Here is an 18,192-nt window from a genome sequence, read left to right on the forward strand (position 1 = left end):
TCATAAACGTGTTGCTTTAGTCAGAGCTGTTTTCTGTAGAAGTTTCTTTTCTCTTCTTTCTTTCTTTCTTTCTTTCTTTTCTTTCTTTCTTTCTTTCTTTTTTTTTTTTTTTTTTTTTTTTTTAAAGCTGTGTGGACTCAAAGTTAATAAGTTGGAGCTGTCTGAGGGCTTCAGGGCTGCGTTTGCGTTCCCAGCTCCAAGCCGCACAGCTCGGGCGCTGTCCGCGGTGCTGAAAGCGAAACGTGGGTTTGCACAGACCCCCTGACGATAATATGACGCTTAATTGACGCCAGTATGGGAACTGTCTTGTCGTCCCTTTGGGCGGCGAGTGGGCAGGGTCAGCTACCAAACAGCGCCTCTTGAATCCAGTGCCTTGCTCAGGGACACCTCGGTAGGGCGGATGCTTGCCACATGGGGTGGTTGAACGAGTCAGAACCCCTTTTTTCTGGTATTGTGTTGGCCTCTGGGCAAGAATGGCACTTGATCATTCATTAGCCACGTGTCTGCTGGATTAATAATTTCATCAACCACTTCCATTAGTTTTGACAACATAATGTGATTTAGAATAGGAAATAGGCTTGGTGGTTGTTTGGGTGGTATTTGAACAGGAGTATTGGAAACTCTATAAAGACAAAAAGTATAAAATCATGAATAGGTGATGATAATGTGCCTTCAGAACTGGGTGTATCAAGTGTATTTGTGTAGGATATAGCCACTGTGACCACTGAGAATTTCTTTACCTTAAGCAGACTTCTTCCTGTTATTTATACTGGACTGAAGATGGTTTAAAAAGAGGAGGCAGTAAATTTTGATCAACTTAAATGAATCCCTCTAGAGATCCGATCAGGAACTCCCCAGCGTGCAGCCCCGCCACCTTCATGTCCTGTCTCCCGTCATCACGGAGGTGAGATGATATTCTTCTCAAAAGGATAACTCTGACAGGCAGCGATAACCGCATGGCTTTGTTGCCCTGACGCTCACTCTGGAAACTCTGTTCTTTTTTATGTGACATCTGTACCAAGTCAAAAGAGCCTGTCCTCTGTGAACGTGCCCCTCTTCACTGAGATACTTCAACCAACCACGACGTTTCCCATCCCTTTGGCTTATCAACGCCACCGCGTCTTACTGCTTCAGTAGCTGGTAACTCCTCTTGCCCTGAGTCAGGATGAATGATGTTCAGGAGGCCACCTCCCCTGCAACCAGCCTCAGTGGTCCAGCTACCTGTGTCTCTAAAGTAGAGCTGCGTGTCTCGTGCAAAGCCCTGCTGGACCGGGACACGTTGAATAAGTCAGACCCCTGTGTCATCCTGATGGTGCAGACCCAAGGGCAGTGGACAGAGGTGAGTCCCCCTTTTCTCTCACTCAATTGGACTCTTTGGTCAATGTTCACTAGTGTGGAATAAATAGCTGCTTAATTAGCATTTCTGTGATCCATGGTACATAGCTTTTAAAATACAGTCCTCTTTTATTTCATCATAAACTGCACTAGAAATGCATACTGTATCCATTTTTTGACTCATAGATGCATAAGGTTTCCAAATACAATCACAAGAGGTGAGCTTTGCATATTTTCTTAATTATTACATAGTATTTGGACAGTCCTCCTTCCCTTGTCCAAGATCAGAGCTGAATCAGTTTGAAGTTAAATTACCCAAGACTTATCTGGAAAGACTGGGATTTTAAGAATGAGCCCTGGTGGTGTGTGTAGCGTCATACTTGAGGATGAATTCCTAATCCTACTCCAATTATCCCCAAAACCTATGCAGACATAGTAAATTTGGCACAAGTTTGGTGGACCTACAGCTGTTTTCAGTCTTTTTTTGAAATGGATTCAGGCTTACGGAACAGCTCTCTGCATCAAAACTAAAGATTTTCATATCCACTGCAGAATATACAGGCAGCACAGAAGAGAGGCAAATGTTCTCTATCTGCAAGACATCTCAAAAGCTCTGCTCTGTTGTACGCAGGTTGTACAGCAGCTTATTTCTACAAGGACAAAACTTGATTTTATGTCATATAATGAAATCCATCATTCCTACTTAGTTATATTCCAGCCCAATTTCAAATGAGCTGAATATGGTTACTTTGTTGTGTCAGTCCCAAGCTGATTTGAAGTGAAGGCAGCAGTCTTCTACTTCGCTGTTAATTAAGTCATATGGTTCACGAGGGAAACCAAAACACAGGCCGACATTAAGCAGCAAATGTGTTAAAAAGTGGCAGAGGATATCTAATTATGCTGAATGCCTGCTGCAATTATTCATCAGACAAAGTCTTTTCTTTTCAGGGAAATGGGAGATAATAATTAACTGTAACCCTGCCGGATATTAGAGGCATGGGAACCATTTGTTGAAGGTGCTCATGGTGAATAGGAAACTTTACGATACTATTTTGAGACACTGGTAATAAAGAAGCTTGACTCATAGTTCAGAGCATACAGATATGGATTTGTCACAGTTGTAATTTGATACAAAGTTGTTGCATGAGAAAATTAACCTGGGCCCAGTGTGGCATGAATACATGAGTGGATATTTATAGCTCCACTGAATGTAGCAGTGATGTGCTTGTATAATATGAAATAATTCAGATTAGGCTACTTCATTTTAGAACTGCACTGTCAGAAGAGCCTCTGATCTGATAGAAGCAAAGTGCCTCCATTACAGTACTTGTAAGATAATGGTGAAATATCAGCCACATTATTCATTCCTCTTTAAAGTGAGCGATGAACTCTTGCTCTAAACATTTCGATATAATCGATGTCAGTTTTTTTAATGAATGATGAATTTGCCATATATTTGAAAATCATTTGCATGGCATTTAATCTCGCTATACACTTAGACTTTGGGGTTTAATTGGTTTATCTGTGAAATCTCACACAGACCAAACATGTTTCATGGTGCTATGGTGGCAATTAGATGTTTAGCAAAAAAAAACCTTATCTATCTATCTGTCTACCTGTCTATCTGTCTGTCTGTGAGTCCTATATATGAGGGATATTTAAGAAGCATGACGGCCATGACAATTTACACAAGTCGGCCACTCCCCTGCTGTCAAATCCCTCAGTGCTGGAAAGCCACATTGCAATGCAAATTGTTTATGTATGCCAACAACTGAGTAAATGGCAAAGCCCACTTCTATCACCACCACCCCCTTTCTCTTTTCTGAGTTCATAAGGCCCCACTGTGGTATAAGCATTTTATGTAGCAGCATTTTGTTCCTCCCACCTTGTTTCATTATTACTTTATTTCATCTCCTTTGCACTTCCAAGAAGGAATCCCAAAGCAGGGTAGAGATGACTTAACATTTTGTCCTGCAGCGGTTCTGTGGCATCCAGACTTTGTAGTCTTAACAGTGACATTGTACATACTCCCACGATAATGAGTTCATTCGAATCCTATTCTTTCTGTTGATATTTACTGTACTGGGGCCTGTTATGATCAAGCTGCAGAGACCTGAAAGAACTGATTGGAGGTGGCAATAATCCCCCCATGTCAGAGATGTCTCTAGTTTTGGCCCCACACCAAAAAAACGACCAGGCATCACAGGCTTCAGCTCAACCTATCCTCTGTAGCTCTGATTAGCTTTTATCAACAAACAGTCTCATCAGACTCATCCCAAATCTGTCCATCCAGATGGCGCAAAGCAAGAGAGAGAGAGAGAGAGAGAGAGAGAGAGAGAAGGCAAGAAAGACAATGAGAAAAAATGTGGATGAATGAGACTGAGGGTGCCATGTGATAGCTGGCATTTCAGTCTGTGTGATGTTTGCTGGGGTAGAATGAAACACAAGAGAAACCCCTCCTTAAATTTTAGATGAGTGTATTACTGCATTCGTGTATGACACTGTTGATTGCCTGTTACAGTCCTAAAACAGGACAAAAGATTAAACCAAGACAATTAGAACCAAGTGATCTTGTCAACATAGTCCTCCATAGTGGTGATAATGGGTCTGATGATTTTCCACTCCATACCGTTTCGGCTTCAGTTCCAACAGCTGAGATTATATAAAACAAGAACAGAACAGTTGAAACAGAAAAGCAGATCAATAACAAATACAGAACCCATTTGTATTTTTTTTTTTTTACTATCTAACCAATTTCATTGTACTTTGAGAGCAAAAAAATAGTAAACAAGTGAGGTGGAGATAGTTTTCATTTCAAGTTTTTCAGTTGATTTAGACTGATAACAATATTTTGGTTGCGTGGGCGCTGTCAGCCCCACAATAAACGTACATTATCCACTGATATTTCTAAACTCTGGGATTGTTGAATCTTTTTTTTCTGAATATGATTGTCTCTATCAAAGCTAGAAACAAGGCATTACTGTAAAGCCTCTAATTTGTAAAGTCACCATGACACAAAATCTGAAGTTGCAGTGGCGAGAATGAACCCTGAGGTTTAAAACTTTGTACAGTGCTGTGACATTGGTGATCTCACTGGAAATACAATGAACACAGCGGAAATTATCACCCTGATTATTCACTCAGGAAGGGTGGGGGATCACTCTCCAAAAATCATCCATAATACATATATCACTCAAGTCCATTCTTACAAATTATGTAATTATGCGGGGTAATTGGGGATTTATCGCACTGTGATTATCTTATCTTATGGAGCTATAGCTTGGTATGATAGCTTGTTAGTTCAGTTAAATTCTCAAATAAACTTGTTTAGACAGCAGTGAAAGTGAGGGGGCATCCTTTCCTTCGACAAGGCAATCATTAAACAGAAAATTCTAGCAGACCCCTCTTATGTCTAGCAGTCACAGTACAAATTATTATCATCTGGCAGATGCAATAAAAAATAAGACACAATACTGAAACTCCCAGAAACTCCCACTATCTCCTTAGCAGTGAACCTCCTAAACTCAAGGAAATAGATTGTGGGAAATGCACTCCATATGTGTCTGAGCTCGTCTGCCTTTAATGTTCAAGAAAAATCTCCTGTGGGAGAAATAAAGCCATCTTGAGTCTTGAACAACAGATGAACTTTGGACCAAGGGTGTATAAGGGTGTGTGGTCACATTTAGCACAGCTAAAGGAAAAGCCTTCGTTTAGATCTAAGTCTTACCTCCAACAAACGTTGTATGAGCCTACTTTAAGGACTAAGGACTGTCTCTAATCTGCTGTTGGTACAGTATAACAGATTAAGGCCTTCATTTGGTGGTTTTTAGTTTTAGAAGAGAGCTGGTCAATTCCCAGAATCTTCATTGAAGTGCCCAAAAACAGCAAAATACAGTAAATGACATGAACACTCACTGATTTTGACTAAATTCTTGAAGTAAAGTATTTGCTCCTTTATTAGGTTATTTAATCATATCATCTTCCAAGGCTTTATAGGCGATGCTCAGCAGTAATCTTTCCTTGTGACAAACTGGACAGCATAAAAACATCTATGAAGCCGTGTGACAGCTAAGCCCTACATCATGAGCAGATGGGGCCCCAGAAAGCTCAGCTATTACATGTCATGCATGCAGAGACAAACATGGATGTTTTGTGTTTCCTGAGCTTCAATATCAGTGTCATGCTGTCTTCTCTGATAGCTTTCTCTATAGCTCTAGAACTGGGATGACACATGAAGCATACAGTGAAGGTCCTTGAAGTAAAATAAAATAAAATAAAATAAAATAAATAAATAAATAAATAAATAAATAAATAAATAAATAAATAAAAATAAAATAAAATAAAATAAAACAAAAAAAAAAACAAAATACACTGCAAGGTTTGGCCAAAACCCATTACTTGTCTGTGCTTTGATATCTTCAAGCAATATATATTGAGGATAGTTATCACTTTGTCAAGGACTTACATTACCTGCTGTCCTATAAGAATTGTACTAATGTACAAGCATTGTTTTTTTGTGATATCAGCCATCCCTATGTAGTATGTTGTAATTAAAACTATCAGGAATTGTCAAAGCTGTCCATCATATCAATACAATCAATACAGTTTGAGAATTCAATATTTTATTCAAAGTGTTCTCTGATGGTTTTAACTCAGCTGGACCGGACAGAGGTTATCAAGAGCAACCTGCACCCAGTCTTCGCCAAGGTCTTCTCGCTGGACTACTACTTTGAGGAGGTCCAGAAGCTGCGATTTGAAGTCTACGACATCCACGGCACACACAGCATTGGGACCCGTGACGATGACTTCCTGGGTGGGGTGGAGTGTACCCTTGGTCAGGTGGGCACCGCTGACTCACTTTGTTAGTGATTTCTAATATTTTTTTTTTTTTTTTTTTTTCAAATCATAACTATGACTCAAATAATCTATGCTAGGCTGACTAAACTTCTGAAAGCTAGTAGGTTTGGTTGCCTTAAAGGACCATACCAGTGATTCTGCATGTTTAGTGTAATATCTACAAAATGTATAAACTTCACGTTTCAGCTAATCTTTTATCAAAGCAAGCAGTCATGTTTTAGATCTCTGATATCATTTTTCCTTCCTTGTATCCAGCCATTGGTTTCCATTCAATCCACTATGATATGAAAATGGACTTTCAGAGACTTCAAACTTTCTTCACACCAGTCTTCCCTCACCGTAATAAAGTCGTCCACATTAGTTTTCCTAAAAGCTGCAGCACTTTTGTGGTTTGATGACTTAAAATTGGGTGGAATGCAATGGTCTCTCTGCCAGGAAATAGTCCCTGGGGAAACATTTGCTTTATGCAGCGTTTTATCAGTTCTGTGGTTTATGAATATTGATGACTTTGTTAGCCGCAGAAGCAGAACATGATAAGGTGGCTGTTTCAATCAAGGGTTAAACTTTGAAAATAAAGGGATTCTGACAAATGTTGTGGAATCTTTAGCACCCCTGATTTGCAAAATGTTTTGGTGGAATGAAAAATGTGGGGAAGTTGTTGTAAATGGACCAAACATTCAAAATCAATAGTATGATCCTTTAAGATGGGTGCTGCACTGTCAATTAACTGTGATCAGTTTGGCTGCAAAAACAGCCTGAGGTGAAAAATGTGATGTCCCAGAAAAAAACTATAAGACATACTTATGTAGCACTGGCGTCTATCTAGAACACTGGACTCAAAGACAGATGACACATCCACTGTTGTATTGTCTGCCATAGGCGCATGTGGCCATAATGTACCGATGTAATATATTGTATTTTGCACAGTCATGTCTGTGAACTCGGCTGCTGTGCTCACCATTCTAATTCTGGGACTGTTATTTAACTGTCCATCGTCTCTGCTAAATAACCAAACAAATAAATACATGATGTTGTGTGTGCTACTTATAGTGCCAGACTGACTAATGGTTAGTTGGTGCTGAAGACTCATTTGCCTGTACGCTGCGCCTTCAGGACAACCTCATGTTCATTTTGTTCCCTGCAGATTGTGGCCCAAAAGAGGATGGTGAAGCCTTTGTTGTTGAAGTATGGGAAATATGCTGGTAAATCCACCATCACGGTAGGTCCTATACACCATCATGCTTCTGACCTCACTGCCCCCTACAAATAGGAGGAGAAATTGGCTTGAATGGAGGGTTCTATATTGTTAGCAGCCAAGTCTATTGCTCTCTAATCAAACTTTCTGTGAGCACATGTGGAAAGTTGAGGGCAGTTCAATGGTAATAGTCGGTGATTTGAGCAACATAATGCATGCCACACTGATGGATGGCGGCAATAAGATTTCTGCGGGCTACTGTGCCATCCAAATCTGCCTCCTCAATTTCCTCTCTGGGATCAGTGAGGTTCATCTTATCTCATGTACCCTTTTGTTGTAAATAACATTTTGTCAGCGTAGACGCACAAACATTGACACATACGCAAATGCCCTGTTGTTCCTGTGGGCGCAAACAAGTTAATTGATTGTGCACAAAAATTGGCAGAGGCGAGCAAATTGGCAGAAGAGTGCAGTGCTCCGATTTAAAAGTGTTAAGAGCGTCATTATGCCCATGCATCTTTTTTATCGCCATGTTAGCAAAATGATTTACTGAGGCTGTGGCTGGATCACCACAAATCAAAATTTAATATATGATATCCCATATAATAGATGGTATGCCATCCTTGCTGCATCACCTTTCTGATGGGATGCCAGTATTGTCCATTTGTCCATATGTCCATTCCCACAAACTGTTAAGCTGCTCAACTGCACTCAGAGAGATGCTGCACTTGTGCTGCTTGTATTTAATGTAACTGAAGTGTCATTACTGAAGGTGTCACATATGGCAGCCATGTTTTAAAAAGAGGAGAGGACCTGATTGAGTCTAACCTGTAAATTATCATCCAAATCTGTAAAATATATTTCGTAGCATAAGACGGTCACATGTAGTAAACCTGATCCAACTCCTCCAGCCTCCTCAGTGGAGCACAGGGAGCTGGTGCTGCCTTGTCCACCAACAAATGGGATTTTTCTGATGGCAGATGTTAGCCCAAAATAACTGGGTGACATTTGGAGAAACACAACATCTGTACTGACTGTTGTTTTGTCTGAGCAGTCGGGGCACCCTGATTGTTTACTAGCTTGTGAGAGTCTGTCTCCAAAGCTGTGGCCCTTTCTTCCTCATTGAGGGCAAGGGCTTTTATCAGACGCTGACACACCTCAGCAACAGACATGTAGCCTGCGCAATAGTTCAGTCAGAGTGCACACCAAAAATAAGGTGCTATCCTCAAAATCATGTTCTCAAATATGAGAGGGCAGCATACGTTACTTCATATACAGAATGTTATTTATTTCAATCGTGCACCAACATGTTTCGGCATCAGATCAAATAGTCCCAGGTGTCCACCATTGGCGATGGCGGAAATGTCGAAACATGATAGTGGGTGATCGAAACGGAGACAGAAATGTTTTTGAAAACGCACCATTCCATTCACATGAAAATGGCATTTTTGGTCAGCAAAAACGCTCTCCAGAGTGGAAAACAATTTCCTTTTGTCATGTGAGTGGTTAAAAAAAACAACAAAACAATTTGAAAACACTGATGTCACCGGCACGACTTTGCTTCTTTGTGCATGCTATTAGCAGAACACTGACCTCACATGGCTGTGGCTTTGATCATAATTTTATTTCCAATAATTTGTGTTCATCTGAGACTTTTAGGAGGATCCCAGCCTCCTCCTCTGCCCATAAGAATGACTCACTATGTTTTTATCATCCCACATCGTTTTCCCTACAGCCCTGGATGTTGTTAAGACATTTTTAACAACGTGATTTCATATTTGACAAGGTAGATCGCACAAAACAAAAATATATAAAAAACAACGCAACAACCACTATGTTGTTCGTCTGCTACATAGACATATAACACATTAAAACAGAAATACTGGAAAGTGTCAGAATAACAACACTGACTCATTGCTAAAACACTATATATGGATATATATCTATATATCTATATATATCTGTATCTATATCTATCTATTTATCTATCTATCTATCTATCTACATAGATATATATCTATATCTATATCTATATCTACATATATATATTTATATATCTATATATATCTATATCTATATCTATCTATCTATATATATATATCTATATCTATATCTATATCTACATATATAGATATAGATATAGATATATAATGTTTTAGCAATGAGTGAATCTCAACAATGCATTTCCACTCAGTTCCACTCAGTTTTGGTTTACTTACGTAGCTCTGGAAATTTTTATTGTTCTTCATTTGACTGACACTGACACTCACATTATTTTGTATGGCTCCCATTTTATTTGACTGCTTTCTTTGCAATGCTCCAATCTAATTGTACCTGTAGGATTGCTTTTCATTGAAGTTTTGTCTGGTATCCATCCAGTCACAAATTCTAGCCTATTGGCCTCAAGTCTGTTGAACCACATACATATATTTGGTGTAACTAAAACTATCAACTGCATCTTCATCTTCAACTATCTTCAAGTACGACTTAGTTTTCATATAAACACAGAAATCACTGGAGCCGCCTCACTGAGTCTCAACTCATTTGCATGGCCTTAGAGTTCTCATTTTCTGCCCGAACCCGACCCGTCCCGACCCGACCCGAAAATCGGGTCGGGTCGGGTCGGGTCTAAAATTTACGTGAATTGGGCGGGTCGGGTCGGGTCGGGCTTCGGGTTCTGCGGGGGATTTTTTTTTTATAAAAAAAGAAATAGAATTATGTGTTGTGTTATTGATTATGACGTTTCATTTTTATGTGACTGGTGGAGAGAGTGAGAGACTGGATTGGATTTGGAGGCTAAACTTTCAGTGACAGACAGACAACCAGCTGTGCGAGCGCAGAGCAAACAAGTGAGAGAGAGTTGCAGTTGTCCGTTCTCTCACTACTAGAATTTCAGCCACCGGCGCTGCTAAATAATGGCGAATTTAGCGATTTTTTTTTTTTTTTTTTTTTTTTTTTTCGGGCTTTATCGGGCTGTCGGGCCTAAAGTTCGGCTAATTAGTCGGGTCGGGTTGGGCCTCGGGCTAGCCCAGTGGGGCCCGGGTCGGGTCAGGTCTTAATTTTCAGGCCCGATGAGAACTCTACATGGCCTGGGTTTGTGGGTTTACTGTGAACTGCATGAATGCTGCAGCAATTTATTACAACTGCTGGATATTTCTAGGGCCAGATAAGTTGCCATTATAATGAGGAGGTCACTGAGAGTGATAAAATTTCTAAAACTCAGCCTGGTTAATTGTGCTCCATTCATACCTTGCCAGACTTACAATAAATATGAGTCAAGGCCTTTTGTTGGGGATAATTGTGAGGATCCACACAAAAGTGCTTTTTTACCATTTCCACCCACCTAAATAAAAGTGCTGTGCACAATTATAAAGGTAAAAGCCTCTCCAAAATTTACACAGATCTCAGGGACACACACAAACACACACACACACACACACACACACACACACACACACACACACACACAGAGAGAGAGAGAGAGAGAGAGAGGGAGAGAGAGAGAGAGAGAGAGAGAGAGAGAGATGATGAAACTGTTTCATTAGAGGATGGTTTGATTTTGTGGCTGCTGTCATTCACCGTAGTTCATGTTGTGCACAAACAGCTGCACCAGCTCATTTCCTGGGAGACACTTAATCAAATTTGCAGATGACACATCACTTCTCAGCCTCCTCAAGGGTAACAAGCAAGAACACGTCTCTGGTTTAAACTAATTCATCACATGGGGTGAAGACTCTTCCCTAGTTTACACAAGTTCATCACGTGGGGTGAAGACTCTTCTGAATACCTCCAAGACAAAAGAAATGTCCTCTGATTGCAGAAAAAGAACTGGGCCAGACCACACTCAGTGTGCAGCCTGTAGAGTCTGTCACTCAGTATAGATACTTTAGGGTTAAGACTAGTGGTCTGCATGGGTGTGTCATCTGAAAACCGCCGCCGCACAATTTCTCACCCACACCGACCCACAACCCACAGAATTACTTGCAGCACCTGTTCTTTCCCACAATACCAGTGTAACAAGTATTACAAGGACAATGAAAAATGTACTCAGTTTTGTCCATATTTTCATTGTTTATGTGGTTTGGGATTATCCATGCAAGATGGTATCTGTCTGAAAAGTCTTAGATGAATACAAGTTACTGAGAATAACTGCATGATCAAAGCCACACCTGTGAGAGGTCTTTGTCCCCCCGGTGTTAGCATGCACAAAGAAGCGAAGCCGCAACGGTGACATCAGTGCTTTCAAATTGTTTTGGTTTCCTCTGTCCACGACCAACATTTTCAGAAAAGTCCACTCTGGAGAGCATTTTTCATAAGCTGCATTTACCGTGACCAAAAATGCCGTTTTCAAAAATCTAGTCTACACAGGATGTTTTGTGTTGACTTTGTGTATCTCCTGGTGTCAGTTGTGATTTGTCTTCTGAGTCATGTCTCATTGTAGCCAACGTGAACGCACTGAAAAACAATAAAGTTTCTAACACACACACACACACACACACACACACACACACACACACACACACACACACACATACCCATAATCATTTCTGTGTTCCACTCACACCGGTGCTCTGTTTGACACGTCTGAGAACCGGCCAACGTTTCCACTAAAGAGACCAAAGAAAGAACAGTTACAGATGTGGACTTTCTCTGGGGATACATCCTACACTGCTCACCTTTAATTTCACCTTCAATTGCCTTTGTGAAGCTTCCAGTTCATCATGCTTTTTGTTTTTACTGCGGCATATTGCGAGTGGAGCTTTCGGTTTAGGGTTAGTGCTAGCTCTCACCACTTTTAAGAGTTGCGTAACTCAGAATTTTCTTTGGTGTCACTGCTGCTGTTTTTTTTTTTTTTTTTCAGCTGAGGTTCAACTATTGCAAACAATATATTATTGTCCTGCCCTCTGGCCCTTTACATTTCTAGTTCCTTGGTTGCAGACCAGTATGTTTATGGCACTGGCAAAACTGGGCCCCGGAGCTGATTTCCGTGGCTCTGGGACGGTTTTTGCTTTTGGAGTGGTTCACACTCTGGCGCCAGCTCTGGCACTGGCCCTGGTGGAAAAGGGCTAACACAAACCTTCTGCCCCTCTTGTAGTGACTGCATAGATTTTTTTTGCCCTTACCACTGAAGAGTGTGAGATTCCTGTTTCGAGAGAGAAAGGAGACGAGAGAAGTAGTTTGTACAGTGTTACCCAGTGTAACGGTTGAACCATGATAACTCCTGAAATTCAAAAACGTGGCCATCTATTTAGGGCAAGTCAGTACGGCGTTAACTAAAGCATAAACAATTTGTTTTGAATGCTGGGATATGATGAAGAGGTTCACACAAGTGTGAACCTCCATTGTCATTCTCTAGAGGCTTCATGTGCAATGTCATGAAATAACATCTGTCATGAGAGTGTGTTTATAGTGTCAGCTCTCAATTTGCAGCCACAACATGAGCTTTCAGCTTGAGGTTGCTGTTTTTTTGTCCCTGAAATGTAGATATAATAGTTTTGCCAGTAATTCCTGTCATGCTTTTCTGCATGTCTGCATAGCAGTTAAAAAAGATCATAGGAACTAAATATTTCTCATAAATCCTATTTCATTTGCAGGTACATGCTGAGGAAATTTCTGGCAACAATGGATATGTGGAGCTTTTTTTCTGTGCCAAGAAGCTGGATGATAAGGTAACAATATTGGACTCCTGTGATAGAAATTGCACAGAGCATTGCATAGATTGCACTCTGTCTTTCTTCTACAATGCTAGACACAGATGTGATACGCCATTCATGCCTTCACACAGCACTCACAATGCACTGGCCCTGACGTTAGGTGTCTTTTTTTTTCCATTTCAAAAACATGAAAACATACACCCGCACACCATATAGCTCCTATCAAGACTTACTTCTCTGTAGTGATGTTTCAAACCCTGCGCTCTATGGAACCATGTCTCATTGTCTTATTCTTTTATTGAATTATGGGCATAAAAGATGGCCACTCTTTGCTCTTACTACAAGTCTGAGGAAGAGGGGATTGCTTGAAACGTCCTTATGGTAATGTAAATCTAGATGGGATCTGTATGGTTTCTATATTTTCCATGTTGAGGCGTGCTTTTGATGCGGCACTCTACTGCTATGTTTCAGGAGGATGTTGCACGTCATCTTCTTTGTTGTTCCATTTCAACAACAAAACCATCCTCAAATACTTCTACACTCTTCTGCCTACTCGTTCTTCTCTTTCATGTACCATATTCCCGATCAAATTAATTTTATTTCTCATTGCTGCCGCTGTCCATGTCCTTGAGTCCCTCAGTCTCCTTTCACATTCTCTGCAATGGGCTAAACTGTGTATTTCAAGCAATGTGTTTTTGAAACATAATCAGTCATAATCAATCTTTGGAATATATCTCACGCAGAGTGATATTTTAATATAATAGCTAAAAAGGGTAGCAAGTTTTCAGGACAAAATATAGAAAGACACATAATTTCACATGCAGAAATGCAGTCTACAAATGACCTCAGGCTGATGATACATATGAAACTTTTTCATGCAACTTGTTTCCAAGCGGAAGAGTTTTTTCCGCCAAAAATCCTGAACTGGATTTGTATCATCATTTGGACTGTTGTGTATGGGTTTGGTGACGTAGCAACAGTAAAATTGTACTTTACAACATGTAACAAATTGCATGGAAGTTGCACTGTGTAATGTTGGCCTCACTTCACATTACTTCAGATTCACATGGGACTTTTTAACGTGACCTTCATGTGACAATACGTGGTTTTGGGGCAAATCAGATGTGACAACCCTGGTACAACACATGCGAATCCCATGTAAAATCCCGTGCACATTCTCCAGACACAAAAAACCCTGATAATAGAATAAATCTTAAAGATAGTTGTTTATTTGATAGTCTGCGAGACAGGAAGGACATAGGGAATGTGTGTGGTAAACGTTCCACCCTGGACTCAAACCTATGACATCGTTCTTACATGGTGCTCACTAAAGCCAACTGAGATACCACCTCAATGCTGTTGATCATTGTTTTTCCTTAAATTAAATTAAAGATAGACTTTTACAGGTTATTGAGATCATAAAGATACAATGTTGTGTCACTATAATCACTTAGAAACTCATCTAAGTACGACGTCTTCATTTTTCATAAAAAACATGATTATAGGATCCCAACGTGCTAAAATAACATCACACGAGGAATTCCTGCGTTTCTCTTTAAGGAATGAGGCTGGACATCAGTGACCTTTGCTGCTGCTTCTCTTACACCGTCACACTCTGCTTAAGGCATATTTCAATCAAAAAGACAGCAGGAGCTCGGCTGGAGTCCTAGCTACAGCTGTGACAATTTGAAGCCTGTCCATGTTCTCACGAACATAGTGAGGCTCCTTGGTTGCCCATGATTCATAGCAATGAGAACTGAATATGTCAATCTCACATAATTTTTTTATTTTTTTTTAACAATGGACATTTTAATATACAGTTCCTCCTAATATTATAATGGTAAAAACTCACTGAGAAACTCTCCCTATGGATGTCTATGGATATTCTCATTCATCCAGGTCATCATTCTCTTTGGGCAAATTGAATCGTAGGCAACTCTACTTGTGGATATGAAGAGAATAGCTTTAGGTTTCCATCCTACTTCCTGCTCTAGATGATATTGCATACACCCAGATTTTAATGAATGCTCTGATTGGCTGACAGTATGCATAGTTAATCAGCTGTTCTGTAGTCTCTCAGACAGCAGCCAGCTGGCTGCTAACAGATTGTTGGTGGATGCCAAAGCCCCGACATTGTACATTTGTTCCCCAAAGATAAAAACTATTGGTATGCAGTGGATGGTGCAGTAAGAGGGGAGGATTAGGCTCACAATCTGCTTCACAAAGTTTTTCTGCAACTGGCATCAAAACATTTGGAGTTATAATAATTTCATGTTGAAGAAAGCAGCACTAGTATCGCTTTTTATGGAAGAAGTCACAAATTCAGACAAAAGTAACTGTAACACACAAGTTATCTACTACTCAACTCGTCTCATTATGCTAAGCCACACCTCCTCAATACAATAAAGTGGTCAAAACAAATTACACGGAACCTCAAAAACTGACAAAATATCACAGTCCCTGTGTTAGAAACCCCAGCAAACTGCCAGAACGCTGAAATCCAACCACTTCCTCTGATGTGATGTCCACCTCACAGTGACCAAAACTGTTGATAAAAGCTACAGATCAACTTGAATGAGGAGCAGTAATCTGGTCATGTGCCATCAAGGGCCAAAAGTATGCACATTTTCATCTCAATTCATCTCATCTTAATTAATATTCATGTGCCTGTGTGGCGGGGCATGCAGGTGTATCCAGAGGAGATGTGTGGCTCGGTCCTGTTTTGGTTTTTGTTCAGTCTCTCTGTGTCTCTGCTGCTTTTTTTTTTTTTTTTTTTTTTTTTTTAAAGGCAGCATCATAAACGCCTGAAAACAACTCAACATCTAGAGAAAATGTATTCATGTCTATGGAGACAGATGTTTTGTATGTCCGAGGGCAACATTTACTAAGCTTTAATTGGTTGGTTTTAATTTGGGGGGGCAGAATTTAGGATTGGTCGGTTACTAAAATCCACAGGTGTAGCCTTTTTTTGAACTACAAGCCTGCAGAATTTTGGCTCTCAGTGGTGCATGATTGGACACCGCTGAGCTACACAGTGGTAAAGACACTGGGCCCCATTCACTAACGTGCATAGAAATGTTGGTATTTTATGCAACCAGTTTTGTTCCTCCTGTGTTTGTTGGTGAATCAGGATCATTTTAAACTGACAGGCATGTGCCCGCGATTGGCCGTGCCCCATTTGCCCATAGAAAGACATCCCTTATGCAGAAAGGTGCAACAATGGAGAAATCAATCATGTCACTGCAAAAAGAGAAACATGGTCTTTGAAGGAAAAACTCAAAATCAAAGTAGTAGATTCTTTTCTGTACTCCATCTTCCCTGGAGTGACAGCTGTATTTATGCCAGTGTTACACCTGCTTGGAGATTTTTATGTGAATCTTGTAAATAGCCTGCACACCTGTTAATGGGTTTCCCATTATTCAACTCCAACGTGGTGGCCACAGTTTCACTTCTAACACCACTGTGTTGTTGCTGAGCAAAGGGATATTGTTGTTACAGTGCTTACCATAAAGAGGCTCATCTGTGCACTGCAAAAACGCAAAATCTTACCAAGATTATTTGTCTTATTTCAAGTCAAAAATGTCTTATTTCTAGTCAAAATATCTCATTACACTTAAAATAAGACATGATCACCTCAGAAGTAAATTGTTTTTAGACAATTTTCACTTGTTTCAAGTGAAAATTTACTTGAAACAAGTGAAAATTTTCCACTGGCAAAATTTGTCAGTGGAAAAAATGAAAATTCACTTGAAATAAGTGAAAATTAGCTAGAAACAAGAAACAAATTTTGCCAATGAAACAAGTTTTTGCAGTGTGCAACAAAGCAACAAAAGCAAACAAGTTGGTTGATGTAGCTAGTATGTATACCTTAATAAATCTCTACTGTTGTGCCTAGGAGGTGCACACAGTATGTCACATTCTGAGTCACAACAGAGACTGAATGTGCTCTCAACACTCAGAACAAGAAACTGCTGTCACGGTAGGCAAGGACGATTAATGAATTCATGAGCCATGATAACTAGATAATGTATTTAACAGGTGTTACATTCCAATCTGCAACTTCCAGTGTGCACCACTGTCAGCTGAGAGTGGGAAAATGACAGTTTTTATAGTTAATGATGTTATGATTTACTGATGACCAAAAAGTCTTAGTTAAATAAATCACGTATTATTAGTAGTAAATATGCAGTTTAACCTTCTGACTATGGGACTTTTATCATTTGTGTACTCGCATGGTCTGCACAGAGACTGCTGTGCTCCACCCGGGTAAGATGCCTGCGTTTTTCTAAAATGAAATGGGTTACTGTGGCATGTAAACATCTCGCTTCTCCCACTTTTGGTGTTTGCCCTTCGCGTGAAGTCAGCCCTGTACAAAGTTATGGGTACATTTTGATGATGCAAACAAAAAAGCATGGTGGTGTGCCGTGCTTATAATTGGTATTACATATGTGGGATTGACATGAATTTCACCTGTATGAGAAGAAAAAAGGGTTGTGGCCACATGGTTCGTGCTTTTTTGCTGCCACACCATTCTATTTGTGGAAAGGATACCGAAGTTGACAGAAATATTCTGTTAACTGGTTTATTCAGGACATCAGGGATACTGGAGACTAGAGTATGGCAAATAGCCAGGTTGCTCCATGCAGGGTGAGGGTGGTGTTGGAGTGTATGTGTGTGTGTATGTGTGTGTGTGTGTGTGTGTGTGTGTGTGTTGGGTGGGTAAAATGGGCTGATAGGTAAGCAAGATGGAGTAAAGACTAAATCACACATGGTGGATGTCAAGATTGAAGGCAGATTAATTACTGAGCTCCTATCATACTTTATATCTGTTTGGCCTGAAAATGACTTGAGTGACCCCATTATACTGAGAGATACAGTTTTATATATCATAACAGATATTATTTACATAATACATAGGCTACATTCTGCCTTTTTCACAGTGGAATTAAACCACACAACAGCTTATTTTTCTTCACGTGAGCATATCAGTCATAATTTGCTGACAATTTGACAAATATTACAGGCTCATGGTGCAGATGGTGGCTGCGAGAGGTCGTAATAATGAAATACCATATATGGACAATGATTGTGGTAAATGTGATGATTAACCGTACTGTTATTGTCAGACTGAGATTGAATGTTGATATGCGT

At 40.1% G+C, this 18,192-nt stretch overlaps 1 protein-coding gene across 1 annotated transcript in view; it reads left to right on the forward strand.

Annotated features, from left to right (window-relative positions):
- The first annotated feature begins 1,165 nt into the window (after positions 1-1,165).
- cpne7 (copine VII) overlaps positions 1,166-18,192 on the forward strand; it is a 46,897-nt gene continuing 29,870 nt past the window's right edge. The window contains exons 1-4 of the mRNA XM_030048508.1: positions 1,166-1,339; positions 5,992-6,174; positions 7,337-7,411; positions 12,982-13,056. Coding sequence (XP_029904368.1) covers positions 1,166-1,339; positions 5,992-6,174; positions 7,337-7,411; positions 12,982-13,056 — 507 coding nt within the window. The remainder of the gene's footprint in view (positions 1,340-5,991; positions 6,175-7,336; positions 7,412-12,981; positions 13,057-18,192) is intronic.

Source organism: Myripristis murdjan, chromosome 3 (genome assembly GCF_902150065.1).
Source record: "Myripristis murdjan chromosome 3, fMyrMur1.1, whole genome shotgun sequence".
In the NCBI taxonomy this organism is placed as follows: domain Eukaryota; kingdom Metazoa; phylum Chordata; class Actinopteri; order Holocentriformes; family Holocentridae; genus Myripristis; species Myripristis murdjan.